The sequence below is a fragment of the Narcine bancroftii genome, chromosome 1 (genome assembly GCF_036971445.1).
Source record: "Narcine bancroftii isolate sNarBan1 chromosome 1, sNarBan1.hap1, whole genome shotgun sequence".
Taxonomy (NCBI): Eukaryota; Metazoa; Chordata; class Chondrichthyes; order Torpediniformes; family Narcinidae; genus Narcine; species Narcine bancroftii.
In genome coordinates, this window is record NC_091469.1 from 455808783 (window position 1) to 455836510 (window position 27728).

Sequence of the window (27728 nt, forward strand, 5' to 3'; positions counted from 1 at the left end):
GTATTAAAAGTAAGTTTACTGTTTAATCCAATGTCATTTTTATTAGGGGATATTAAGTCGATTGCTTTAGGGTTGAGATTGACTATATACCAAATCAAATATTTACCTTTGGCTTTAGCTGTTTCTAAAAAATGTTTGGCTATTACTTGGAAATCTGATTTAGTTTTAGGAATGCAAAGATGGCATACTAAAATGAAATCCTGTATTCCTTTAGAAATTATAATGTATAATTTGAGGGATAAATATCATTTTTTTTGTAAAAGTATGGAGACTATATTTAAAAACTCTTGGTATTAAAATTTAATCTCCCAATCTGCTCCAGTGGACTAATCACAACAGGTTATACACATTAAATGGTAGACAATTGAGGAGTGCAGTGGAACAAAGGAATTTAGGAGTCATGGCACCTAATTCTCTGAAAGTTGAATCACATGTAGATAGGGTGTTGAAGAAGGCGTTTGGTATGTTGGCTTTCATAAATCAGAGTATTGAATACAAAAGTTGGGATGTTATGTTGAAGTTGTATAAGGCATTGATGAGGCCAAATTTGGAATACTATGTGCAGTCATGGATGCCGAATTATAGGAAGGATATAAACAGAATAGAGAGAGTACGGAGGAGGTTTCGAGAATGTTGCTGGGGATTCAGGACTTGAGTTAAAGGGAAAGGTTGAGCAGGCTGGGATTTTATTCCCTGCAGTGTAGACAATTGAGGAGTGATTTGATGGAGGTATTCAAAATTATAAGGGGGACAGAGAGACAATGTGGATAGGCTTTTTCCATTGAGAGTAGGGGAGATTCAAACAAGAGGGCATGGATTGAGAGTAAAAGGAGAAAAGCTTAGGGGAAACATGAGGGGCAATTCCTTCACGCAGAGGGTGGTGGGGGTGTGGAATGAACTTCTGCAGAGGTGATAGAAGCGAGATCGATGCTAATATTTAAGGAAAAGTTGGAATAAGTATATGGACGGGAGAGGTATGGACTGAATGCGGTCCAGTGGGAATAGGTGGTAAAAATTGTTTGGAATGGACTAGAAGGGCTGAACTGGCCTGCTTCTCTGCTTTAAATAGTTATATACAATCACATAGCATGTAGAAAAGTTCCTATTTCAGTTCCACATCTGAAACATATCTCTGAAATTTCTGCTTTTGATCTATGTAACTTAAGTGGAGCAAGATATAATTGGCGCAAAATTTATAATTGATTTCATGTTATCCGTACACCAATCTGACCAGCTTCTTTCTAATATTACTCCCATATTACTCCCATCTCCCATCTTTTCTTAGATCTCTGTAAATCTGGTTTTGCACTTTCACTTTGGAGATCTTAATATATTTTTCTTATAAATTTGGGTGTATTCCCCAACCATACCATTCATTCTATTTCGCTAGTTTCAGGTGAGGTCAATGTTGGACCCCATCTTTTTCTTAAGAACGATCTAAGCTGGAGAAAACAATAGAAGGTTCTATTGGCCACTCTGTATTTATATTTCAGTTGTTCGAAGGACATGAGTTCCTTCTGCGTAAAAATCTTTAATATAACATTGTTTTGTCATGACACGTACTCGATATTCTATTGCAGATGTTCATAGGAAATAACACATTTTTCCACAGTGGAGCTTTTATTCATGTCCCTACTTTTTTTCCTATACATTAATTAATTTCCTGCCATGTTCTGATCATATGTATTAGTGTGGGATTATCTGTCTTTTTTTAGTGATTTTACACTCCATTTATAGATAAAATCCTCTGCTTCCCCCCTCTCCCATTGAGTACATTCCCATATGAATCCCGGGGGGGGGGGGGGGGGGGGGGGGGTGTCTTCCACAAAGAAGGCTGTGTAGCAGCACTATAGATAGACTACAATTCCCAGAAGTCTAGTGAACCGGCATGGGACATCATAATATCATGAAATGGCACATGTGGTTCAGTGTTTTAAAAGAATACGCGCATGAATCAATTAAACAAGTTCTGATTTACCTGCAACTGTGTGTGTCATCATTTCGTATTTATCAGCCACTACTGCGTTTTCAGTGGCTACAATTGGTGACCGCAAATGGTCCAAAATGAGCCGTTGGACCATATGGATACGATAGCTGTTGCTGTTAAGCTACCATCCTTCTGGATGGTGGAATCAGAGCTGTGGTTTTGACAGGCTGAGACACAATTTCACCTCAGGAAGATCGAGGTGGACGTGACTCACTATTATTACCTTGTCAGTGCCTTGGACCAAGCCACTGCCAAGTGAATCGGTGACATCCTGCTTGATCCACTGGAGCCTGAAAAGCGCAAGTATGACATTCTAAAAGCGCTCCTGCTGTGAATTTACAGCATGTCCCGCAGAGAAAGGGCCACCAAACTGTTACACATGAAGGATTTGGGTGAACGTGCCCTGTCCAAACTAATGAACAACATGCTGTGCCTGGCATCCGGCCAATAGCCAGATATGTTATTCAAACAGCTCTTTCTAGACTCTTATTATTGCAGAATTCTTTCAAACATCCCAGGCAAGTAGCTGCAGAGGCAGATGTCCTGTGGCTGGAAAAAAAAACATACCAAATGGTTTTCGGACAATGTCACTGCATCACAGCTGTTCGTAGCCAGCACCTGTGTTGTTTACATTACTTCCCAAGCCAACGCACGCAACCCACCAGCTCCTATAATGTGGCAACGTCTCAAGTCAGGCAGACAAACTGTTGACACTTCCACCTGGCATTTTTACCACTGGCATTGGGTCAATGCACGTAGGTGCCTGCCACTCAGTGCATTCTTGGGAAATGCCCTGGCCGACTGTCGTTAATCGCTGTGACGGTTGGCCGAGAATCTACGAGCCTTCTACATGTTTGGGACCACCTATTCCAATGTAAATTTTTGTTAGTGTTTTTCCATCAACCAGTTTCGATATGTGTTATCCTATCCCTAACCTACAACTCACAGCAGTCAACAGTTCCAACATACCCATGAATGGCACCAAAAAAAATGAATGTTCAGTTTGAGGGGAACATTTATACACGGCCTTTTATTATAGCAGCAATGTCACAACCACTGCTCGGGGTCGATTTCCTTCGAGCTCATTTTTTCTTGGTAGATTTAAAAGGGCGTCGGCTGGTGAATAGTACCACCTTCAATCTATTTGCCTGGCAAAATTGCATGTTCCTGCGTTATACCTTCAAGCCCTGTGTAAGACTGTTGATAAGTTCTTCAGACTTGTAGAAGAGTTTCCCAAAATTACAACTCTGCAGTTTTCAACCCCCACCATGAAGCATAGAGTAACTCACCATATTTCTACCAAGGGTACTCCCATTCATGCTAAGGCATATCACTTGCCTCCGGAGAAAATGCAATTAGCTAAACAAGAATTCCATAAAATGGAAGAGCTGGGGATAATTCGTAGGTTTGACAGCCCATGGGCTGTCCATTACATTTAGTCCAAAAACCCCATTTGAAATGCAAGAGCTATGCATAAGTAGAGTCTTCATTCCACAGTGACTTTACAGAAATTTTGAAGAATGCCTATGGAGACTTCACAAGTAGGTGTTAATTGGACTAACGTTGAGGAGTAAATGGATTATTGTCTTTAAAGCAAGAGATACCCAGGCAGAAACTAATTCCAGTGCCAGCAATCTGTCTGGTTGCAGTTTTCTGTTCTAACAGGGGGTCATATGGTTTTGCAAAAAGAGAGAGAGAAAAGAGAGTTCTGCAGTAGCTTTTTGGAGGCTGCAACATGACAAGCTGGCAGGTTTACGGAAAACCCCATTTTGAAGATGGGTTGTGAGTTGTGAGTTCAGCCTGTTCCAAACCCTTGTGGTGCTTACAAAATGAAATGTCTGGCTATAATGTTTCTCCCAAAATAAGGGAAACAAAAGGAACTCTGTGGTGTCCTGGAAGAAGAGGTTATCACTTCGGCAAGACACTGAATTGGCTGATTGGAGGAATCAGTATGTTTGTGTCCAATGAGCAACAACTCTCTCTCTGAAACCAACTAGAAACTTCCTGAGCAGTAACCATTTAACTTTCAGCACCAGAGCCAAGTAAAAATTCATAAATGTTAAATTCTATGCATATTATAAGAATTGCCTGATACCGGTAAACTTAAAGGAGTGAGAAGTGAGATTGGACTGTGAATCAAAGGACTTTTATCAACTTATACACATTGCATACACGTGCGCTTAGAATTAGAAGGGGGTTTAAGTTAAGTTAATAGTAATAAGTTAAAGTTTGATCCTGTTTTTAAGTTTAAAGAATATTAAAAGCAACTTTTGTTTAAGTAACCATTTGTCTTGGATAATTTCGATTGCTGCTGAATTTTGGGGTCGTCTGGTCTCGTAACAAAATGGGACTCGTCTTTTCAGATTGAAATATTTGGAGTTTTGGAATCTTAAACTTTTGGAGTTTTTGAGATTTATTAGTTAATTGGTTTTTCCAAGCTAATTTAAAGCTTATGTGTGTGGAAAAACAGGAACAATGCACGTTAGTACATTTTTGTTACAACCATCACCTGCAGAGCTGCAGAGAAAAAGAAGAGGAACTAATGCTCATTGCTAAGGAATTAAAGTTGGGCAAATTCAAGCATTGGATGAGGAAAATACAAATACAGAGGATTATTGTGAAATATTATATCAGTGAAGGAAAATTTGTTGAGAAACACTCAGGCAATTTTCCAGAGGATTGATCTTTTGAATTGCAATTGGAATTGGAGAAATTGAGGGTGGAAGAAGAGAGAGAGAGAAATGGGAATATGAATTTTTGGCTAGTACAGAGGTAAATCCACTTCCTCTTTTCGATGAGAGAGATATAGATACATATTTTCAGATTTTTTTTAAGTTGCTGAGTGCACAAGATGGCCAAAAGAAAAATGGCCTCTTATGCTCCAAAGTGTATTGAAGAGAAAAGCACAAATTACATTCTCTAGTTGGACTACAGAGTAAGTGGCAAATTAAACAAGCAGTATTGAAATCCTGAGTTGGTTCCAGAAGAATATAGATTAAAAATATAGGAGTGTAGTGAAAACATCAAACCAATCTTATATGGATTTGGCTCTAGGAAAATCTGTATGTCTTGACTGTAGGTGCACCTCAAAAGGAATAAATAATGATTTTGACAGATTAAGAGAATTGATATTAATTGAAGTTAAAAGGTGTGTTCAAAATGAGATTAAATTATATCTGGATGAGAGAGATGTGGGGACATGGCAACAAATGACTAGGTTAGCAGATGAATATAGCCTGATTCACAAAAGCGAATTTTAGTAGAGTAAGCCTTTTCAGAGGGTTAATGTGGAGCAGAATAGTAAGGCTCTTCAGAAGGTTAACGTGGAGACAACTAGTAAGCCTAAAATTAAGTCTGTGGAGAATATTAAGAAAAAAGATGAAGGTAAGGTGGGAAAGGACAGAACTTCTGGATTTGTATGTCATTTTTGTAAGAAACCTGGTCATGTTCTTATGAATTGTTTAGTGTTGAAAAAGGGATGAGAAAAGTAGATATTACCATAAGTGTGCATTCAGACAGTTGAATTTAATGAGAACAGATGTTCCATACCTATTGAGGATATTATGGATGTATTCAAATCTTTTGTGCCAGATGGCTTAGTTTCAGTAAAGGATGGAAATTCCCAGGTTCCAGTTAAAAATCTTAGAGATACTGGGGCTGCCCAGTCACTGTTGTTGGAAAATGTTTTAACTCTTGATCAAAAGACAAAATCAGGAGAGACAACTTTAATTAGAGGTATTGGTGGAGATGTTGTCAATATCTTTGTACAAAATAGTGTTTAATTCAGATTTAAAGGACCTGTTGGGGTAGGAGTTATTTCAAAGTTACCCATGCAAGGTGTCCCATTTTTATTAGGGAATGATTTGGCAGAGGATAAAGTTGGGTAAGTTTTGAGATTAACAAATAAGCCTAGTGAGGATGAGGTTGACAAAGATTGTAAGATATATCCTTCATGTGCTGTGACAAGGTCTCTGTCTAAGAAAATGATGAGCGCAGAGGAAGATCCAGTTGATAGAGACTTGCCCAGTGCTTCTGAGATAGTCCAGAAGGAGCAGGTTAAATGTGAGAGTCTGGGTTTGTCTTTGTCAAGGAATGAGTTAATTGAGCAGCGAAAGACAGATTCTGATTTTGTTGACTTGAGGGAGAAAGCAATTAATGAGGAAGAAAGCTTTTAATGAGGAAAAGATTAAGGAAATGGCCTGTGTATATTACTGGAAGGGTAAAATGTTAATGAGGAGATGAAGACCTCTTGATGTTCCTGCAAATGAAGAATGAGAGATGATTCATCAGGTGGTTATTCCTTGAATTTATTGATATAAAATTTTAAATTTGGTCCTTTGGGTGGACATCTTGGTGTAAAGAAAACCATGAATAAAACTTTGAAACAATTTTTCTGGCCTGGTTTGAGGAAGGATATTGTAAATTGGTGCTGGACATGTCACCTTTGTCATGTTGTCGGGAAACCTAACCAGAGTCTGCCGGTTGCTCCCTTGCAACCTATTCCCGTTGTTGAAAACCTTTCATTAGGGTTATTGTTGATTGTGTGGGTCTCCTGCCTAAAACAAAAGCTGGGTATCAGTACTTGTTAACAATTATGTGGATGGTGTCCAGATTTCCAGAAGCTATACCACTGAGGAATATTAAAGAAAACACAGTGGTAAAGGCTTTGGAAAAAATTTTCAGTTTTTGGTTTGCCTAAAGAGTTCCAGAATGATCAAGGAACTAATTTTATGTCCAGGTTGTTTCAGCAGTTTATTTATGTGTTGGGAATTAAACAGATCACTTCATCTGCATACCATCCTGAAACTCAGGGAGCTTTGGAAAGATTTCATTCTACTCTTCAAAATATGATGAGGATTTATTGTCTGGAGAATGGGAATGATTGGGACAAAGGTATTCATTTACTGTTATTTGCAGCAAGAGAGTCTGTGCAGGATTCATTAGGTTTCAGCTCTTTTGAAATTGTGTTTGGACATGAGGTTAGAGGACCTTTAATGTTGTTAAGTGGGTTAATGAGGATGTACAGTTGGACTTGCTGGATTATGTTTCTAAATTTAAAGATCAGAAACAACAAATGTGGACTTTGGCTCAAGAGAAGTTAGAAATGGTTCAAGGTAAAATGAAGCATTTATTTGACAGGAAAGGTCAAGTGAGGAATCTTAAGACAGGAAATAAAGTGTTAATTTTGTTTCCAACACATGACAATCTTCTTAGAGTGAAATTTTCTGGACCATACAAAGTGAAATCAAAACTGAATGATGTTAACTATGTGATAAATACTCCAGATTGTAGGAATAAAACTCAGGTTTGTCATTTAAATATGTTGAAATCTTATTATGAGGATAAACGTAGTGGAGAACAGTCTGTATCAGAGGTGTCAGTTGTTGACAAGGATGAGGAAGTTATGGATTATAAGATTATGGAAACAAAATCTTGTGAGGGTAACCTTAAATAAACCATGGTTCCTATGCACCTGTCTAACTCAACAATTTTGGAAAATCTGCAGGAAAAGTTAGGCCTTCTTAAGTCACATGAACAGAAGCAGTTACTTTTGAAATATGCAAATTTGTTTCCTGATGTGCCAAAAAGGACATCAGTGATTTGTCATGATGTGGGAGAAGCAAGTCCCATAAAACAACACCCATATAGAATAAATATTCAGAGGAGTAAAATCATGGATCAGTCAGTGGAATATATGTTGAAAAATTATATTATTAGACCTTCGAACTCAGATTGGAGTTCTCCTTGTGTTCTGGTACCTAAAACAAATGGAACTGTTAGGTTCCGTACAGATTAAAGGAGCGTTAATTCATTAACCAAAATGGATGCTTATCCTATTCCTAGAATTGATGATTGTATTGATAAAATTGGGAAAGCTAAATTTCTTACTAAAGTGAATTTGTTGAAGGGTTACTGGTATGTGCCTCTAACTGAGAGAGGAAGAATTATTTTTGCATTTGAGACACAACCTGGTTTATATGAATATAATGTGCTACCTTTTGGCATGAAAAATACCCCTGCAACATTCCAAAGGACAATTAATTTGGTAATCCAAGGTTTGACTCATACAGATGCTTATATTGATGATTTGGTCACAAAAAATGACACATGGGAAGAACATCTGAGGGAATTGGATAAATTGTTTGCAAGATTATCAAAGCAACTGTCAATTTAGCTAAAAGTGAATGTGGACATGCTACTGTAACATATTTAGTAGGTCATGTAGTTGGTCACTGCAAAGTTGCACCTATTCAGGCTAAAGTGCATACAATTTCTGAATTTCCTATTCCCAATGGCAAGAAAGCAGTGAGGTTTTTAGGAATGGCAGGACATTATAGGAAATTTTTCAGAAATTTTGCAGAGGTTGCTCTTTGTTTAACCAACCTTTTGAAGAAAGGGGAGAAATATGTGTGGACAAAAGTTTCTCAGAGAACTTTAGAAAATTTAAAGGAGATGCTATGCCATTACCCTGTTTTAAAATCTCATGATTTTGACAGACCATTTTCTTTAGCAGTGGATACCAGGGAGGGGGAAGCAGGTACAGTTTTGCTACAAAAACATGATGAAATGACTATCCAGTTGCCTACTTTTAGAAAAAATTCAATGTTCATCAAAGGAACTACTCCACTATTGAGAAGGAACTGTTGTCTATAATACTTGCTCTGCAGAATTCTGGTGTGTATCTGGGCACTAATAATCAACCAGTTGTGGTATTTACTGTCAACAATCTTCTGGTGTTTTTGAATAAAATGAAGTATTTAAAAAAAAATTGTTAAACTGGAGTTTAATATTACAAGACTATAATCTGCAAATTAATCATATCAAAGGTACAAATAATGTAATAACTTGTCAAAATGTTAAAATTGAACATGTAAAGAAATATAAACTCTAAAGATTCAGATACATTGTTATAACATTATATATTGTGTATTGATTGTAAAGTCAGTTTAGTTATAACAGAACTTTAACTCAAGACGTGGCTCACATGGATCAGAGTTTTCAAAGAATACGCATGACTCAAGTAAATGAGTTTTGATTTACCTCCAATTGTGTGTGTCGTTATTTTGCATTCATCAGCCACTACTGTGCTTTCAATGGCTAGAGCTGTAATAAATCTCGCCTGTGAAGCTCGGTAGTATATTTTTTTAAATCCATAAGTCTAAGTCTAAGTCCTCCATAGTCCCATGTCAGTTTTTTTAATGCAATTCTTGGTACTTTCTTTTTCCATAGGAACTGTCTAATATGATTATTTAATAATTTAAGGAAATTTTTAGGTAATGGAATAGGTAGCGATTGAAAAAGATATTGCATTACTTTCATTTTGACGTAATTAACCCTTCCCATGAAAGTAATCAGTAAATCTCTCCATTTCTGCAGGTTTTTTCTATCTTTCAAAAAAGAGGAACATATACAGATTCTCCAGATTATTGTCAGTTGCTATTCCGAAATATTTTATTCCATCTGTCTCCATTTAAATTTACTTCCTTTTTGATACTTTTTGCATTCTAAATGTGTCAATGGCATTATTTTGCTTTTTCCATATTTATTTTATAGCCAGATACTCTTCCATATTTTTCTAATGTTCCTTGCAATTTTTCCAAAGATTTAACCAGGTCTGATAGGTTCAATAGCACTTCATCAGTAAATAAACTAATTTTGTATTCTTCTTGTCCAATTTTGAAGCCCTATATATCTAGATCCCTTCTTATTATCTCTGACATCTGACTATTGGATATAATTTTAGCTTGTGATTTATGATATAAAGTTTTTATCCAATTTATAAATTTTCTGCCGATGCCAAATTTTTCCAGTGTTTTAAATAGAAAGGGCCATTCCAAATGGTCAAATGTTTTTTTCGTGTCCAGGGAGATTGAAATACTCGCATTCCGTTTGAATTTTGCCATATGTATTATATTAAATAACCTTCATGGACTATTTGAGGAAAGCCTTCCTTTAACAAATCTTACCTGGTCTGTACGTTTCAGTTTTGGTAGATATTGTCCTAATCTATTAGCTAACACTTTTGCTAATATCTTATATTCAGCATTTGACAGTGAAATTGGTCTATATGATGAAGTTTTTAATGGATTTTTTTTGGGAGTACTGTAATAATAAATTGAGAATGATTCCGGGAACAACCAGAACATCCATGCTTGGACAAGGACATCCATTAATAGGGCATTAGTAATTCTTTGATTTGTCTGTAAATCTCAGGAGGGAATCCATCCTCCCCCAGTGAATTATTAGCCTGTAGATTAGACCTTTTGTTTGTGGAAGAAGCCAGAGAGTAGTAATGGAAAACTGCCTCAAGTACTGTAGGCCTGAGATGAGTGATGTGCCTCAAGCATTGGTGCAGGGTCCATTGTTGTTTGTCATCTCTATCAATGAGAATGTGGTAAATTGGATCAGCAAGTTTGCAGATGACCCTAAGATTGGGGTGTAGTGGACAGCTATGAAGGTTTCCAAAGCTTGCAGTGGGATCTGGACCAGTTAGAAAAATGGGCTGCAAAAATGGAGGTGAAATTTAATGCAGTGATGTGTAAGGTGTTGAACTTTGAAGGACAAGCCAGAGAAGGACTTAAATGGTAAAAGATTGGGCAATGTGGAGTGAGGTAGAACAGTAGGATCTGGGAAAACTGATATATATTTCCTTGAAAATAGTGTCACAGCTAGACAGAGTTTTGAAGAGAACTTTTGGTATACTGCCCTTCATGAAACAGAGTTGAGTGTAAAAGCTGGAATCTTATGTTGAAACTGCATAAGACATTGATGAGGACAAATTTGGAGTAGAGGGTGCAGTTTTGGTCACTTACCCAAAAGATAAGATTGAAAGAGTGCAGATAAATTTTATGAGGTTGTTATTAGAGGAGAGGCGTTATAAGAAAAGGTTGAATAGGTAAGGACTTTACTTCCTGGAGCATCAGAGAATGGAGAAATTTGATAGAGGTATACAAAATTATGAGGGGTACAGACAGGATAAATGCAAGCAGACTTTTCCACTGAAGATGGTATGAGAAGAACTAGAGGACAAGTGTTTAGGTTGAATAGTGAAACAATTAGGGGGAACATCTTTACTTAGAGGGTGATGATAGTGTGGAATGAGCACCCAGTCCAAAATGTGTATGCATGTTAGATTTTAAAATTTAAGAGTAATTTGGATAGATAGGTACATGGATAGGTTATGGAGGGCTATGGTCTGGGAGCAGGTCAATGGAACTAAGCAGAATAATAGTTTGGCTTTATTGTTCAATGGTTCAGTCTAATAATCATAGCCAATAAAATAACCAATTTATGTGGATTTGGATCAGATCAATACTATCTTCTCCATCAGGTTTCCTGATGGAGATAGAAGGATCCAAGGATAATATTAATAAATAAAATGTATTTGCTTTACTTGCTGTCAATTTGCTTGTAATAAATTACTGAAGCTTTTAGTATGTTACTGGTAACATAAGTTGGATACTTCGATCATTTCATTTTCATCCTGTAGATACAGAAAACTCACCTTCAAATTACTGACCGATTCATGGCAACATCAAAGAGAATTAAAAAGATAAACCCTGTATTGTACATTTTTCCTTTCTGCTCCAGTCTCATTAAATTGAGAAAAGAAACAATGTTTTCTTACATATCTCAATTGCATAAAAGACTAGCCTTCCATTGACCCTAAAAATAGATTAATTTTGATGATACATGAATTTTTATATCTAATTAGCTTCAATGTTCTCAACCATGTAGAATCAAGACTCCATAAATAATTACAAATTAAACTGCAATTTCCAGTTAAGGCAAAGTGTGCTAATTGGGTTTTTGAAAACTTGTTAATTACTTCGACAACAACAACAAAAGGAATTACTGTACTAACAAACTAACAAAATTAGTTTGTCACATTCAACTACCATTAAAGTCACTGCACTTTGCAATGCATATGTAGGAGCACTTAAAGTATAATGCTGTTAATTGAAAATGTACATTGATGACATTCAAGTACTTTGGTTAGGTCCAACAAGAGTTTTCAAATTTAGCTGGATACATCATCAGTAAGGCTCTAACTAGAAGTTACTGGGGGGAATAGAAAAGTCAATTGTAGATATTCAGTTCTTAAGAGAATGGCTGGGCCAAGAAGTCCAATTAGAACCATAGAGCACTACAGCACAGAAAGCAGGTCATTCGGCCCTTCTCTCTAGTCCTACTGACCTGCTTTCATTCCATAACCCTCCAGACCTTTCCCATCCATGTATCTATTCAATTTATTCTTAAAACACATTCACCACATCAGATGGCAGATCATTCCACACTCCCACCACTCTCTGAGTGAACCTCCCCCTAATGTTCCCTCTAAACCTTTCCCCTTTCAGCTTAAAGCTATGACCTCTCATATTTATCTCCCCCAATCTAAGTGGAAAAAGCTTATTCACATCCACTCTGTCTATACCTCTCATAATCTTGCAAACCTCTATCAAATCTTCCCTTATTATTCTTCGCTTCATGAAATAAAGTTCTCACTTGTATAATTTTTTTCCTGTAACTCAACTTCTGAAGACCCAGCAACATCCTAGTAAATCTTCTCTGCACTCTTTCAATCTTATTGATATCCTTCCTGTAGTTAGGCACCCAGAACTGCGCAGAATATTCCAAATAGGGCCTCACCAATATCGTAAACAACTTCAACATCCCAACTCCTATACTCATTATTTTGATTTATAAAGGCTAAGATGCCAAAAAGGTTTCTTTACAACCCTGTTCACATGTGATGCCACCTTCAGGGAACAATGTATCTGTTTTCCAGATCTCTCTGCTCCTCCACACTTCTCAATGCCCTATCATTTACTGTGTATGTCCTACCTTGGTTTGCCCTTCCAAAATGCATCACCTCACACTTGTCTGCATTAAACTCCATCTCCCAGTTGGTCCAGATCCCTCTGCAATTACCAAAGAATCCTAGATTTAAAAGTATAAAAAATCTTGAACAAATTAAACATATTCCATGAATAATAAAACAGTGTAGCATTGTACTAAGTCTTGTAAAATGATCACAGTTACCTTTCATTCACTCCAGTTTTTTTGAAAATCCAGGTTTATAGAGATCAAGAAAGAGATGGGAATTGGATCTAGAAGTTGCAATAATGGAAAGTTGCTGGTCTGATTGGTGTTTGGCTAGCATGACATCAATTATAAATGCAAGATACAGATTAGTGTAATATAATTTCCTACACCAATTAAATCTCACACCACAGAAGTTGCATAAATCAAAATCTGAAATATCAGAAATGTGTTTGAGGTGTGGGATAGAATAGGAAAGTTCTTACATGCCACGTGGTCATGTGTGAAGGTGAGACCTTTCTGTCTGGAAGTACTAACAAGGATAACAGTGGTGGCCTTTGTGGACAACCCAGAGCTTTATCTTTGGGCAATTTTATTGAAATAAGTAATAAACTAACCAAATTCAAAATTTAATTTGTTGAAACAGCTTTAGCTGTGGCAAAAAAATGTGCTGCGATATCTAGTAAGTCTGACTCCCCTCTCCAGTTAGCACGATGGAATACAGAGATGAATAGTATATTCCTATGGAAAAAAAATGACATACAATCTAAAAAATAAGTATAATATATTTATAAAAATATGGCAACCATATCTAGACTATTTTGGGGCCCAAATAAAAAAGGTGCTAATACTATAAAAATATGTGATCTCCCCAATGAAGATTTTCTTTTTTAATCCCAACTGGAAGCACTGGTGGTGTATGTATTTATTCTGGTATGAGGAAGGGAGGAAAGGGGTTGTTAATTTGTTTTGTAAGAAAATAGAAAGTTATATACACCTATTTCATTGCCACGCTGGTGTGGTTATTTTTGTTCTCTAAAATTGATTTGCACATTGCTGCTCAGAACACCAAAAATAAAACTTCGTTTTCATCACTGGATATTGAATCAGAATGCAGTCAAGAAAATAATCTTTGTTGTTCCTTACTAATATCTGCAAACTATGCCAAAGTTGGAACCCTTATCCTAGTGATTAGTTAGGACAGTTCATACGACATGGAAGCATAAACACTAATGTCCCAGAATCCTTCATTATCTTGTGTATAAGTTCACAAGATAAACCAAGAGATATGGCAGTATGGTTGTGTGCAGTGTGTGTGGAGACAGGTATGGAAATTATCTTGGCCGCTGTCATTATTGAGTCAATGGATTCACAAGATCAGTATAGGCTTTTCCAGGGTAAACAACCAAATTGTTTTCTATAGGATAGGTTATGTTTGTCAAATATTTGAATTATGGAAACATGCAGCAAAGAAATAGCTCAGTTGGCCCATCTATACTGACCATCAAGCACCCAGTTCCATTAATTCCACTTATATTGTCATCACTTCTTTTAGCCCTTCCATTCATCTAACATCCATCTACATTAGGAGCAATTTTCAACAGCCAATCAACCCACGTATGTGGCACATAGTAGGAAAATGAACTTCCAGCGGAAAACCATGTAGTTACATGAAGCAAGTTTAAACTCAACACAAGCAGCCAATAAGGTGAACCATTTCAATGCTGCGCTCTATACCTGCACCGACATGTCTGTCCACAGTCAAATGCATTGCCAAACCAGGGCCACCCGTAAATTGGAGGAGCAACACCTAATATTCCATCCTGATGGCATGAACATTGACATCTCTGGTTTCAGTCTCCATCTCTTCCCTATCCCTCATCTCCTTTCCTCTAGCTTTCAACCCTCTTGCCTCTGCAATCACAGCTGTCTCCCCTCCTTCTATTTTCTCTTGTACCCTCCCTCCCTTATCCACCTACTTCCTCCTGCCTGTGGAACTGTGCTCTCCCCAGCCCCACCTCCCTCCCCTCACCTTTTTATTCAGGCACCTGCATACATTTTGCTCACACCTTGATGATGAGCTAAAGGCCAAAATGTTGATTATGTATCTTTACCTTTGCAATATAAAGTACGCTGTGTGACCTGCTGCATTTCTCCAGCATTGTGTTTTTAATTTAAAGCAAATTAGGTAAATGGTTGACGAGCTGAAAACAACTGTTGTAATGATGGGGTTGTGGCGGCCTGCAACCGCGGAGATCGGTCCAGCACAAAGCATGGTAATAAACAGCAGAGTAACTCACTAATGTGACCCCCAAGCATAGTTGGAAGTTGGGGCAGTTCAAGACCAGCAGCCCTAAAATGGCACTGACCAGGCTGACCAGCTAACAGAGCAACACCAGACTGGGGAAGAAAGGTATTCATATGAAAGAATGTTCCTGAAGACGGGAATCCCATTTTGTTATTCATGCGGCTGATGTCAGCCAATCAAACAAAAGGCGACAACTCCAACTGTATAAAAGGGGCAGTTCCAGCCTCAATAAACTCAGAGCTTAACCTTCCACACTGCGAGTGTTTCTGTTTCTTCGTAGCAGACGGCTACAGGATACTAAAATGGCAGGATGTGGCTAAATAGACTATAATAATTTAGGTAATGAATAAAATATAATTATGTTCACTAATAATATAAAATTTAGCAATGTTAGCAGTGTCAAAAGAAATGTTTAATTCCAAAACAATATTAATTTATTAAAAATAACTCAAAACAGTTGCAAATGGATTGTCATTTAGGAAAATGTGGAATCATCCTTGTGTTAACAAAAAAGATTGATGAAGGCAGGACACTAGACATGGTCTACATCAGTGGTTCTCAATCTTTTTCTTTCCACACACATACCACTTTAAGTAATCCCTATGCCATCAGTGTTCTGTGATTAGTCAGGGATTGCTTAAGGTGGTATGTTAGTGGGAAGGAAAGGTTGAGAATCACTGCTCTAGACCCAATTGTACAGAAATATTGTAATATTATGTTAATATGAAAAAAATTGTCATTGAAGATCCAGCTGCGCTGGGTGGGTCACGTCTCCAGAATGGAGGACCATCGCCTTCCCAAGATCGTGTTATATGGCGAGCTCTCCACTGGCCACCGTGACAGAGGTGCACCAAAGAAGAGGTACAAGGACTGCCTAAAGAAATCTCTTGGTGCCTGCCACATTGACCACCGCCAGTGGGCTGATATTGCCTCAAACTGTGCATCTTGGCACCTCACAGTTCGGCAGGCAGCAACCTCCTTTGAAGAAAACCGCAGAGCCCACCTCACTGACAAAAGACAAAGGAGGAAAAACCCAACACCCAACCCCAACCAACCAATTTTCCCCTGCAACCGCTGCAACCGTGTCTGCCTGTCCCGCATTGGTCTTGTCAGCCACAATCGAGCCTGCAGCTGACGTGGACTTTTACCCCCTCCATAAATCTTCGTCCGTGAAGCCAAGCCAAAGAAGAAGAAGAAGAAAGATGAAACCATACACATAACGAGTCAATTAGGTACGATTAAAACAGTGGTTTTGAACCTTTTTCTTTCCACCTACTTACCACCTTAAGCAATCCCTGACTAATCACAGAGCACCTATGGCATTGGGAATACTTAAAGTTGTACGTGAGTGGAAAGAAAAAGTTTGAAAACCAGTGGTCTACATGAATTTTAGTAAGGCAAAGCTCGCATGGCTAACTGATGCAGAAGGTTAAAGCACAAAAGATTCCAAGGCAAGATAACTGGTTGCATCCAAAATTGTCTTGGTGATAGGAGACAGATATGTAAGGATGCATTTCTAATTGAAATCCCATTTAAGGCAGTGATTGATGCAAGCATCTGTGTTATTTCTGATATACAGTGTTTGGGACGAAGACAAGTTTTTTTTCCTTTATTTGCTCCTGTGCTCCACAGTTTTAAGTTTGTAACCACACAATTTACATGTAATTAAAGTGCAAATGGCATACATTATTCAAGGTTATTTGTATACATTTTGGTTTGACCCTGTAGAAATTACTGCAATTTTATACATAGTCCCCTCATTTCAGGGCACCATAATATTTGAGACATTTGGCTTCACAGGTATTTGTGAGGACTCAGGTATAAGAGAGCTAGGCTTGGGGAGGAGTCACGTGATGGGAGTAGTGGCTGGTCGAGTAGAACCAGCCCTCCCCAGAGAAAAGAAAAAAAAGTTTGAAAAAACAGAGTTCATTAAACATAAAATACAGGAAGAGAAAGATAAAGTTACAGAGAAGCGACAGAAGATGGCACCCAAAAGAGAGAAAGTAAGAATAACAGAGAAAAGGGAAGAAGGAAAATCACTGGAGAAGAAGGCCTTACCTGCACGTCAAAGCAGGGAGCCACCGTGGAGAGGAGCGGACGACCTCCGACATTGGTGAGTTCCTGGAGGAGTGGTGTCCTCCCGACCGGTGGACTTCAAAAATGGCTCTCAGAGCCAAGAAAAGGTGCGCAATTGCGCATGCACAACTAAAAGAAAAGGTTAACGCAGGCGGGAGAGGGACTCAGCTGAGGAGCAGCCAGCTGAGAGACGCCCAGCATCGGGGCATTCGGCTGGGGGAAGTATGCAAGAATGGAGAAAAGAGTGGTGAGAAAGAGAATGAAGGGCTGGAAGAGGGTGAACGGCAACAGGGCGATCGGTAAGGGGATGACCTGCGGCAGGAGGTCCAGCAACGGGTCAGCCTGCAGCGGGGGACACAGCAACGGGTCGACCTGCAGGAAGCCCAGTAGCAGGAGACACAGCAGCTGGAGGCCACAGAAGCAGCTCAACAGAGAAGGATGAAGGTACACAGATACAGAGAAGAGATGAAGAAGTCACAGACATAAATACAGACACAGAAGAAGAGGAGGAAGAAGGCCAAGAATTTCAAAGGAAATAAGAAGGTAAAATAGAAGGACAAAATTTAGATAAAGCTTTTTTTGAAGAACAAATGAGGTCATTAAAAGAATGGCTATCATTAGAATTTAGTTAAATCAAAAGAAAAATGAAAAGAGCTGAAGACAGAATGCAAAGCTTAGAGTTGGTCATGACTGAAATATGGAAAAGAGTAGAAAATGTGGAGGAACGAGAAGCTGCTGTAGAAATGGAGATAAATGATTTAAGAGGGAAGTTGGAAGAGAGCGAAAAAAAATTAAAGAGACACAAGATTTATTGCCACAAAAAATTAACGTATTGGAAAACTACAGTAGGCGAAACAACATAAAAATAGTGGGCCTGAAAGAAGGTCAGATATGAAGGAATTTATAAAAGGATAGATCCCGAAAGTGCTGGGAACGATAGATTCACATGAAGAAGCAGAAATCGAAAGGGCGCATAGAGCGCTAGTACCGAAACCGTCACCATATCAAAAACTGAGATCCATATTGGTAAAATTTCTAAGATAAACGACAAGAGAGAACATACTGGAGCAGGCAAGAAAGAAGGTTAGAGAAGACAACAAGCCGTTGGAATATAAGGGACAAAAAATATTTAAGCTTTGAACTTTTAAGGAAGAGGAAGGAATTCAACGCAGCGAAAATAATCTTATGGAAGAAAGGTTATAACTTTATATTAAGACATCCAGTAGTACTCAAAGTATTTATTCCTTGGGAACGGAATAGACTCTTCTCAGACCCAAAGAAATCCCAAAAATTTGCTGAACGTTTGCAGGACAGGAGAAGAGAGGAGGAGGAGTGACAAGAAGGAAGACCGGCAAGAAAATATACAAAAATATGTAAAAATATAAAGTAAAGATAATATATATATAAAGATTTAAAGATGGATAAGAGAAGGGGAAGAAGGGGGGGAAAAAGAGAGCTTTGTTTTATGTATAGGAAAAAAGTGTTCTCTGGGGGGGATCGGGGTGGGAGGATAACGGTCACTGCAAAATCGGTTGATGCTTCCGAGTAAGTTCGCAAACCGAATGGAAAGAGGAGTTGTGATTGCCGTCAAGGGACATGGGGCAACCCGAGGGGGGGGGGGGGGTTCATTTGGGGTTAAAGGGTTATTGCTTGTGGGGATTGTTGGGGTATTTCATTTCTTAAGTGCATTGTCATATATTGAGATTAAAAAGGAAAACTTAAAGAACGGTAATGGGAAAAAAGGGGATGGAGGTGGTGAAGAGGCGAAAAAGAAGTGAAAAAAAAATAAGATGGTCACATTGAACTATATGACTATCAATTTTAATGGAATACATAACCAAATTTAAGTGTATCCCATTGGAAAAAAATCACATATAATTTAAAAGACAAAGTTAAAATGTTTGAAAAAACCTGGCAACCATATATGGAACATAACAGAATGAGCAGGCCTTGGACCACCACCACCTAAAATAATAATAAGATAAGCATAATCAGATTTAATGTGAATAAGTAGATGACACGTCTTTTTTGTTTGTATTCCTTTTGTATAAAGATGTTGTTTTATTGTATTTTATATGTTCATTATTTACTGTTTTTGGAGGGGGGTGGGAAGGGGGGAAAAAAATAGAAAATGTCATTGTGAATATTTAAAGAGATGCATCTGTAAATATTTTGGTTGATATGGTTCATAATATGATAAATAAAGAATTACAAAATAATGAGAGCTAGGCTTGCTTTTAAGCTTTTGATCATCCTTGGAGTCTTTAGTTGCTATTTTTCAACATGAGGACCAGAGTTGTGCCAAAGAAAGTCAGAGAAGCCATTATGAGGCTTAAAAACAGAATGAAAGAATAAGACACATTGCCCAAACCGTAGCATTACCAAAATCAACAGTTTGAAACTTCATGAAGAAGAAAGAGCATACTGCTAAGTTCAGTAATCACAAAAGGACTGGTATTCCAAGGTTGACTTACACCGCTGATGACAGAAGTGAAAGCAAAATCCCTAAACATATGTCTCACAGATCAAAAACACTTCAGGAGGCAGGTGTGGATATGTCAATGTCTCCTGTCCATGGAAGACTTCATGAACAGAAATGCAGAGGCTACCCTGCAAGATGCAACCACTGGTTAGCCACAGAAAGAATGGACAGATTACAGTGTGCCAAGAAGTATTTAAATAGCCTTCAAAATTTTGAAAAAAGAGATCTGGTTGAGACCAAAATTAACCTATATCAGTGCGATGGCAAAAGCAAAGTGTGGAGGGGTAAAGCAACTGTCCAAGATCCAAAGCGTACCATCTTTGCCATGGTTTGCATCTTGCAGTGTAGCCTCTGTATTTCTGATCATGAAATCTTCTGCAGACAGTAGTCATTGACATATCGACATCTCCCTCTTGAAGTGTGTTTCTCACCTGTCAGTTTGGGGATTTTTCTTCATTATGATGAGAATTCTTCTATCACCAGCAATGGAGGGTCTTCCTTGGAATACCAGTCGCTTTAGTTACTAAGCTCACCAGTATGGTCTTTCTTCTTAATGGTGTTCCATACTGTTGATTTTGGTCATCTTACTATTTTATTCTTCTTTTTCAGCCTCATAACTGCTTCTTTGACTTACTTGGCACAACTCACGTCCTCATGTTAAAAATGCCAACTACAGACTCCAAAGGTGATTAAAAGCTTAGAAGCAAGCCTAGCTCTCTTATACCTGCACCAATTAAGCAATTAAACATAGCGTAGCACTTACAAACACCTGTGAAACCAATTATCCCAAATGTTATGGTGCCTGAAATTAAAAGTGCTGTAAATTCTATATAGTGAAACCAAAATGTCTACAAATAACCTTGAATAAAATCTGAATCTGCATTTTAATTACATGTGAATTATTTGATTACAAATTTAAAACTATGGAGCAAGGGGCAAATAAGGAGAAAAAATGTGTCTTTGTCCCATATAATCCACAGTACATTCAGGTATATGGTTTGGTGTGAATGCAGCAGTTATGCTGACTATGTTTTTAAATGACCTAAAAATCGGTGGTGCTGTGGATAGTGTTACGGCGATGTTAAGAATAGTAAAAATATGTCTTTAAAAGAGATAGATTGTGGGAGTTTAGTTTAGGTTACACTTCACAAACAGAGTAACCCTTCATAACAGACATTTCATTTAAAATGCAAGAGCTTTGCTGAAGTGAGACATTGTGTCACCAGTGACTTTGCAGAGACAATGGAACTGCTTTGGAAAGGACTTCAAAAGGAGGTGCAAATGAAACATAATGTTGATCATGTCTAGGCTCAGATATTGATAAGATCTTTTAAAGATTGGGTTTGGAGCCCAGTAAGAAGTCATATGGTTTTTAACAAGTAGAGAGAGGAAAAACAAACAGATGATTTTGCTTTTGGAGAAAGAGAGAGAGAGAGAGAGGTCAATTCTACAGTAGCAGTTGAAGCTGCAAAATGGCAAGCTGGCAGGCTTGTTGAAAAATCCCATTTTGAAGATGGGTTATATGTTTTGAGTTCAGCCTGTTGAAAACCCTTGTAGTCTTACAAGAGGAAATGACTAGCTAGAGTGTTTCTCCTGAAATAAGGGAAACAAGAGGAACTCTGTGGTGACCTGGAAGAAGAGGTTATCATTTGGAAAACCCATGATGGGGCAAGTTTCTTCAACAAGACACTGACGTGACTGACTGGAGGAAATCATTTTTGTATGTGTCCAACAAGCAACAACTATCTCTCTGAAACCAACAAGAACCTTCCTGAGTGGTAACCATTTAACTTTAAGCACCAGAGCCTGGTGAAGATTCATAAATGTTAAATTCTGTGCACAATATGGGAATTGGCTGATATGGGTGAACTTGGCGAAGTGAAAAGTGAATGATTGGACAGTAAAACAGAGACCTTTCCTGAACATATACACATTATATCCACATGCACTTAGAATTAGAAGGAAGTTAAGTTAGATTAAATTAATAGTAATAAATTGAAGATTGATCTTATTATTATGTTTAAAGAAAATTAGAAGCATATTTTGTTTAAATAACCATTGTCTTGGTTAATTTCTATTGCTGCTGAGTTTTGGAGTCCTCTGGGCTCGTAACAATAGTGAGAAAGATTGTCTATGGCAGAGATTCTCAACCTTTTTCTTTCCACTCTCATACCACTTTGAGTAACCCCTATGCCATCGGAGCTCTGTGATTAGTAAGGGATTGCTTAAGGTGGAAGGTGAGTACGAAGTGAAGGTTGAGGATCACTGCTCTAGACCCAATTGTTACTGAAATATTTTGCTTGAGAAAAATTGCCATTGGCCCATTTCCTTTAGAGTTATGAAATCATGCACATAACGAGTCAATTAGGTACAGTGCTTTTCAACCTTTTTCTTTCCACACACATACCACCTTAAGCAATCCTTTATTAATCATAGAGCACCTATGGCATAGGGAATACTTAAAGTGTTATGTGAGTGGAAAGAAAAAGGTTGAGAACCACTGTTCTAAGGTTATAGCAAGATGTAAATCAAATGGAAAGTTGAGCAGGATGTTGGCAGATGCAATTTAATTCTGTCAAGTAATGTGCCAGGTAATGTATTTTGTGAAGTCAAATAGAGGTAGGATATATACAGTAAAGGTAGGACACTCATGAACAATACAACTCAGGAACAAGCCCTTCAGCCCACTATGTTGACTCTGAACATGATGCCAAATAAAATGAAACCTCTGCTACTTGCATAACTATTTACCCTATTCCCTTCATCTCCTCTAAACTCACCCCATCCCCCCCACCTCACCTTCAATATGTGTGCATTAGTGTTTGCTATTTTTATCTTGAGAAAATATTCTGATTATCTACCCATCCATACCTCTCTTAATTGTATAAGCTTCTTTCAGGCATAAAACTTTGATCATGTCTAAATGTCAATTAACTGAGTGATGATGGTGTTAAGTCCAGAGTTCCCTGAATGTGCAACACAAGGAGATAGGCTGACCAAGAAGGCAAGTTTGGTTGAGCTATAGAATATAAAAGTTGGGAGATTATGTTGCAACTTTCAAAATACTGGTTAGACTCCAATTATGGTATCATGTACAGTTCTGGTCTATAGGATGTGGTTATGCCAAAGAGAGTGAAGTGTAGATTCACTAGGCTGCTGCTTAGATTGGAGGACTTGAATTACATGGAAAAACTAAAGTGCGGTTATTTTCTCAGGTACAATTACAACACTCAAAAGACATTTGGACAGCTGCATAGGGTGGAAAGGGTTATAGGGATATGGGCCAAGTGCGGACAAAGAGGACTAGCTCAGCAACTTGATCAACACGGAAAAATTGAGCCAAATGGCCTGTTTTCATGCTGTCTATGTCTCTATGATAAGAGTATATAAAATTAGTCAGAATCTTTTACCCAAGGTAGAGGAATCAAAAAAGAGGTCATAGGTTTGAGATGAGAGGATCTGAATAGAAGTTGCCCTCACATATTCCCATAGAAATTTGTTGAGATCTGAAACACACTTCTAAAAAAAATGGTAGAATCAGATACAATTATCACATTTAAGAGACATTTATTCAGGCACTTAAATAGAAAAGCATAAAGATGCAGGCAAATGGGATTTTATCAGATAGCTAAAAAAGGGTCAGCTACGATCTGGTAGTCTGCAGTTTCTGTTTCTGTGTTGTATGACACTCTGACCTAAATTCTCAAAAATTAGTAATGTTGCAGACTGCAAGAGACTTAAGAAATCAGGTTGATGGAGGTTATTAAGTCACGGACAGTTTCAGAGTGTAAAGTAAAAAGGCCAATGGAATGGTGATATATATAACAAAAGGACAAGAATGTAAGTGAGTAGAAAATATAAGTCAATACAGGTACCCCCCAACTTACAACCATAATTGGAACTGAAGGATCTGTTGTATCTTGAAACGGATTGGAATTTGCCCGTGTGCGTGGAGTACTGAAGTATTAAAACAAACTTTTTAATCAAAGCTTTTTTTTCGTCGTAGATTTGACGAGAACAAAAGTTTGCTGAATTTGTCACTCAAATTTGGCAAATCTTTCCACATATTTGTCCATGCTTACCTTGTTAGTCGGCGTCCTGGGGTCGGTAGGCTGGGCACAGCCATCTTGATTCCTGTGTCTTCAGCTGACGCATGTATGGTGAGTTCATGTATTGGAGTTCAATTGGTGCATGTGCGAGAGTTAAGCGCCCTGACGATATTGAATTCATGGCCTTAACTCTCGCACATGCACCAACCAAACTCCAATGCGCGAACCTAAGACTCACGCATGTGCATAGGAATCAAGATGGCTTCCCCAGTCTATGGACCTCGGGAGACCAACTAACAAGGTAAGTATGCACATTTTGGCTTTTACATGCCCAGTATCCCTGTAATAGATTGTCATAGACAACACAATCAATTTTATATTTTTCTTGTTTACCCACAGAAATTATAGGGCAATCATATGAAGTTCTGCTAAGAATTCTCCGGGAATATGGTTGACAGCTCCAGCTTCTGAACTCCAGGAACAATGAATAAGTCTTAAAGGGAATGCTGCATAGTTTACCTGACTTTGAGGATACTACAATGGCACAAGTATTCACTAAATTCCACAGATAATGAGGCAATTTATTTATAGTTTGTATGACACCAAGCAAGGAGAATTGCTAGAAATCTTGATATAGGAGGCAAACAATTTAAAATTGGAGTGAGAGGGTTTAAAATGTGAATTTCAACACTAGCAGTATTAGGAATAAAGAAGATGAACTTAGAGCATGAATCAGTACATGGAACTATTATGTTGTGGCTGTTACAGAGGCTTGGCTGGAGGAAGGGCATGATTGGCTGATGCAGGTACCAGCATTTAAGTGTTTTAAAAGGAATAGGATGGGGGTAAAAGAGGGGGGTGGGTGGTGGGAGCAGCATTACTGGTCAGTGATAATATCACGGCTACAGAAATTGCTGCAGAGGGAATGAGTGGAAGTCAGAAATAAGAATCACTCTACTGGGATTAGTCAACAGGCCCCCAAATAGCCCTCGGGAAACCGAGGAGCAGATAGGCAGGCAGATTTTGGAATGGTGCAGGATTTATAGGGTTGTTGTTATGGGAGATTCCAACTTCTCTAATATTGACTGGCACTTCCTGACTACAAGAGGGATAGATGGGGCTTTATTTGTCAGGTGTGTTCAAGAAGGATTCCTGACATAGTATTTGGACAGGTTGATGAGAGGAGAAGCCATACTGGGTAATGAACCTGGCAGACGTCTCGGTAGGGGAGCATTTTGGTGAGTGACCTTAACTCCCTAAGCTTTAGCATAGGTATGGATAATGAGAAAAGGAGACAAAATGGGAAGGTGTTTAATTGGGGAAGGGCTAATTACAATCGGATGAAGCAGGAACTAGTGGGAGTAAATTGGAAACAGATGTTCAAGAGTGAAAAACACAGAACTAACGCATGAGAAAGTTTAGGGACCACTTGCACTAGGTTCAGGACAGGTTTGATCCACTGGGACAGGGAAAATATGGTAGGAAAAGGGAACCGAGGTTGACAAAACAGGTGAGGCAGCTAGTCAAGAGGAAGAAGGAAGCATACATTAGATATAGGAAGCAGGAAGCAGGAAGGGATCATGAGAAGTATATGGTAGACAGGAAGGAGCTTAAGAAAGGACTTAGGAGAGCTTGAAGGGGACATGAGAAGGCTTTGGCATGAAGGATTAAGGAGAAACCCAAGTCGTTCTATGCATATGTGAAGAAGAGAAGGATGACAAGAATGAAGGTGAAGCCCCTAAAAAATAAAGGAGGCAACATGTGCCTTGTGAGAGATGAGTAAAACTAATATGACAATATAAGAGATGAAGAAAGCTAGTATGGATATATGTGCAATGAATAAAGCCAGTATGAATAGGATAAGGGTAGATAATAGAATGTAGGAAGTAAAGTTAGTCTGAATAAGATAAGGGTCTTCTAGCCTTAGACAGAGTCAGAAGCCAAGCTAAAGAAAAGAGACAGAATTAGCAAGTTCTGCATATGAAGAATTAGTAAGCCCTGAGGGTTGGGAAGATGTGAATAAGGACAAAGACAGAGGACAATGACATGATAGGACACAGACAAGATACCCCCTGGTCCTCCAAGTTCACAGAAACAACAAGTAGGCAGACAGGATTCCTGAAGCCAAACTTATCCAGGAGGCAGAAGAATGTTAGGGCGGGGGGAGGGGAGGGTACTTCTACACTGAAATGAACTGTATAAAAGTTGGGTGAGCCCCAGTATGCGTGTGTATTCCCAGGGTAAGGGGAAGCACTCAACTTTGCATTGTTGTATAATAAATGTTCTTTGTTCTCAATTTTTGTCTGAGCAAATCCTGTGAAGGTACTTCTGTTTCTCACACCTGGAAGCAAAAGAATTTGGGGAGATCCTAAATAAATACTTTGCTTCAGTATTCACAAAAGAAAAGGATCTTGATCAGGGTGAGGTTGGAATAGAACAAAATTGTGTGCTGGATTACATTGAGATTAAGGGAAGTATTAGATCTCCTTAAAAACATTAAGATCATGGGGTCAGAAGCAATATACCCCAGGTTGCTGTGGAAAGTAAGGGAAGTGGGCAGTGGCTATGATTTTTGAGTCCACTTTGACCAAAGAGGAGGTGCCAGAGAATTGCAAATGGCAAATGTGGTCCACTTGTTTAAAAAAGGTATAGGGAAGGGAGGGAATTTTGGGGAGACATCAGAGCTAAGTTTTTTATGCAGAGAGTTTTGGGTGCCTGGAATGCTTTGACAGGGATGGTGGTGGAGGCTGAAATATTAGGCGCATTTAAGAGACTCTTAGAGAGCCACATGAATTGAAGTAAAACAGAGGATTATGAGGTAAGGAAGGTTTAGTACTTTTTTTTAAGGAATATATGGATGGGTCACGTCTCCAGAATGGAGGACCATCGCCTTCCCAAGATCGTATTATATGGCGAGCTCTCCACTGGCCACCGTGACAGAGGTGCACCAAAGAAAAGGTACAAGGACTGCCTAAAGAAATCTCTTGGTGCCTGCCACATTGACCACCGCCAGTGGGCTGATAACGCCTCAAACCGTGCATCTTGGCGCCTCACAGTTTGGCGGGCAGCAGCCTCCTTTGAAGAAGACCGCAGAGCCCACCTCACTGACAAAAGGCAAAGGAGGAAAAACCCAACACCCAACCCCAACCAACCAATTTTCCCTTGCAACCGCTGCAATCGTGTCTGCCTGTCCCGCATCGGACTGGTCAGCCACAAACGAGCCTGCAGCTGACGTGGACTTTTTACCCCCTCCATAAATCTTCGTCCGCGAAGCCAAGCCAAAGAAGAAGATATGGGCTGGCTCAACATCCAGAGCCGAAAGGCCTATACTGTGCTGTATTCTATATGTTCAATGGAATGAAACTTTTCATTCATATTAAAATAATTTTTGAACACCAAAAGGAAGTTGAAAGTTTTAAATAACACTTTTGAAAAAGCAAGATATGCTAAGTCAATTGTTAATTTTAAATTTAAGATTTATGCATTTTTGTGTGAAATAAGATGTGTCAAAGGAGTTAATTCACAAATCATATGAGGATGCCTCCCTAGAACTCCCCTTCGTGTAACTGTCTAAATCTTTTTAAATGTTAAAATTAATCCTGCATTTGGATGATGGGATTGTAAATTCGATGAGTAAATATGCGGACGATACAAAAATAGGGGAGTTGTGGATAGTGAGGAGTGTTTTCGTGGATTGCAGAAAGATTTGGACTGCTTAGAAGAGTAGGTTGAAAGGTGGGAGATGGAGTTTAATCCCGAAAAGTGTGGACTGCTTCAGTTTGGGAAGAATAGTCACAACAGGACAAATGCAGTGAAGGGGAGGGCGTTGAGGAATGCAGAGGAACAGAGATATCCTGGAATAACGGTTCATTGAAGGTGGAATCTCATGTAGATAGAGTGGTGAAGAAGGCTTTTGTTATGCTGCTCTTTATAAATCATAGCATAGAATATAAGAGCTGGGAGGTGATGTTGAGACTGTTCAAGGCCAAGTTTGGAATATTA

At 38.6% G+C, this 27728-nt stretch overlaps 1 protein-coding gene and 1 long non-coding RNA gene across 14 annotated transcripts in view; one reads left to right on the plus strand and one right to left on the minus strand.

The window, feature by feature from the left end:
• mllt10 (MLLT10 histone lysine methyltransferase DOT1L cofactor) overlaps positions 1-27728 on the minus strand; it is a 458751-nt gene that overhangs the window by 209291 nt on the left and 221732 nt on the right. For 10 of the 13 annotated variants that reach the window (XM_069914639.1, XM_069914640.1, XM_069914645.1 and 7 more), the window contains one exon: positions 12833-12928. The exons of the other annotated variants lie outside the window; for them this stretch is intronic. In XM_069914639.1, the coding sequence (XP_069770740.1) occupies positions 12833-12928 (96 nt within the window). The remainder of the gene's footprint in view (positions 1-12832; positions 12929-27728) is intronic. 13 annotated transcript variants of the gene reach the window in all.
• The window catches only part of LOC138751815 (uncharacterized), a 77233-nt gene that overhangs the window by 45080 nt on the left and 4425 nt on the right, over positions 1-27728 (plus strand). The window lies entirely within an intron of this gene.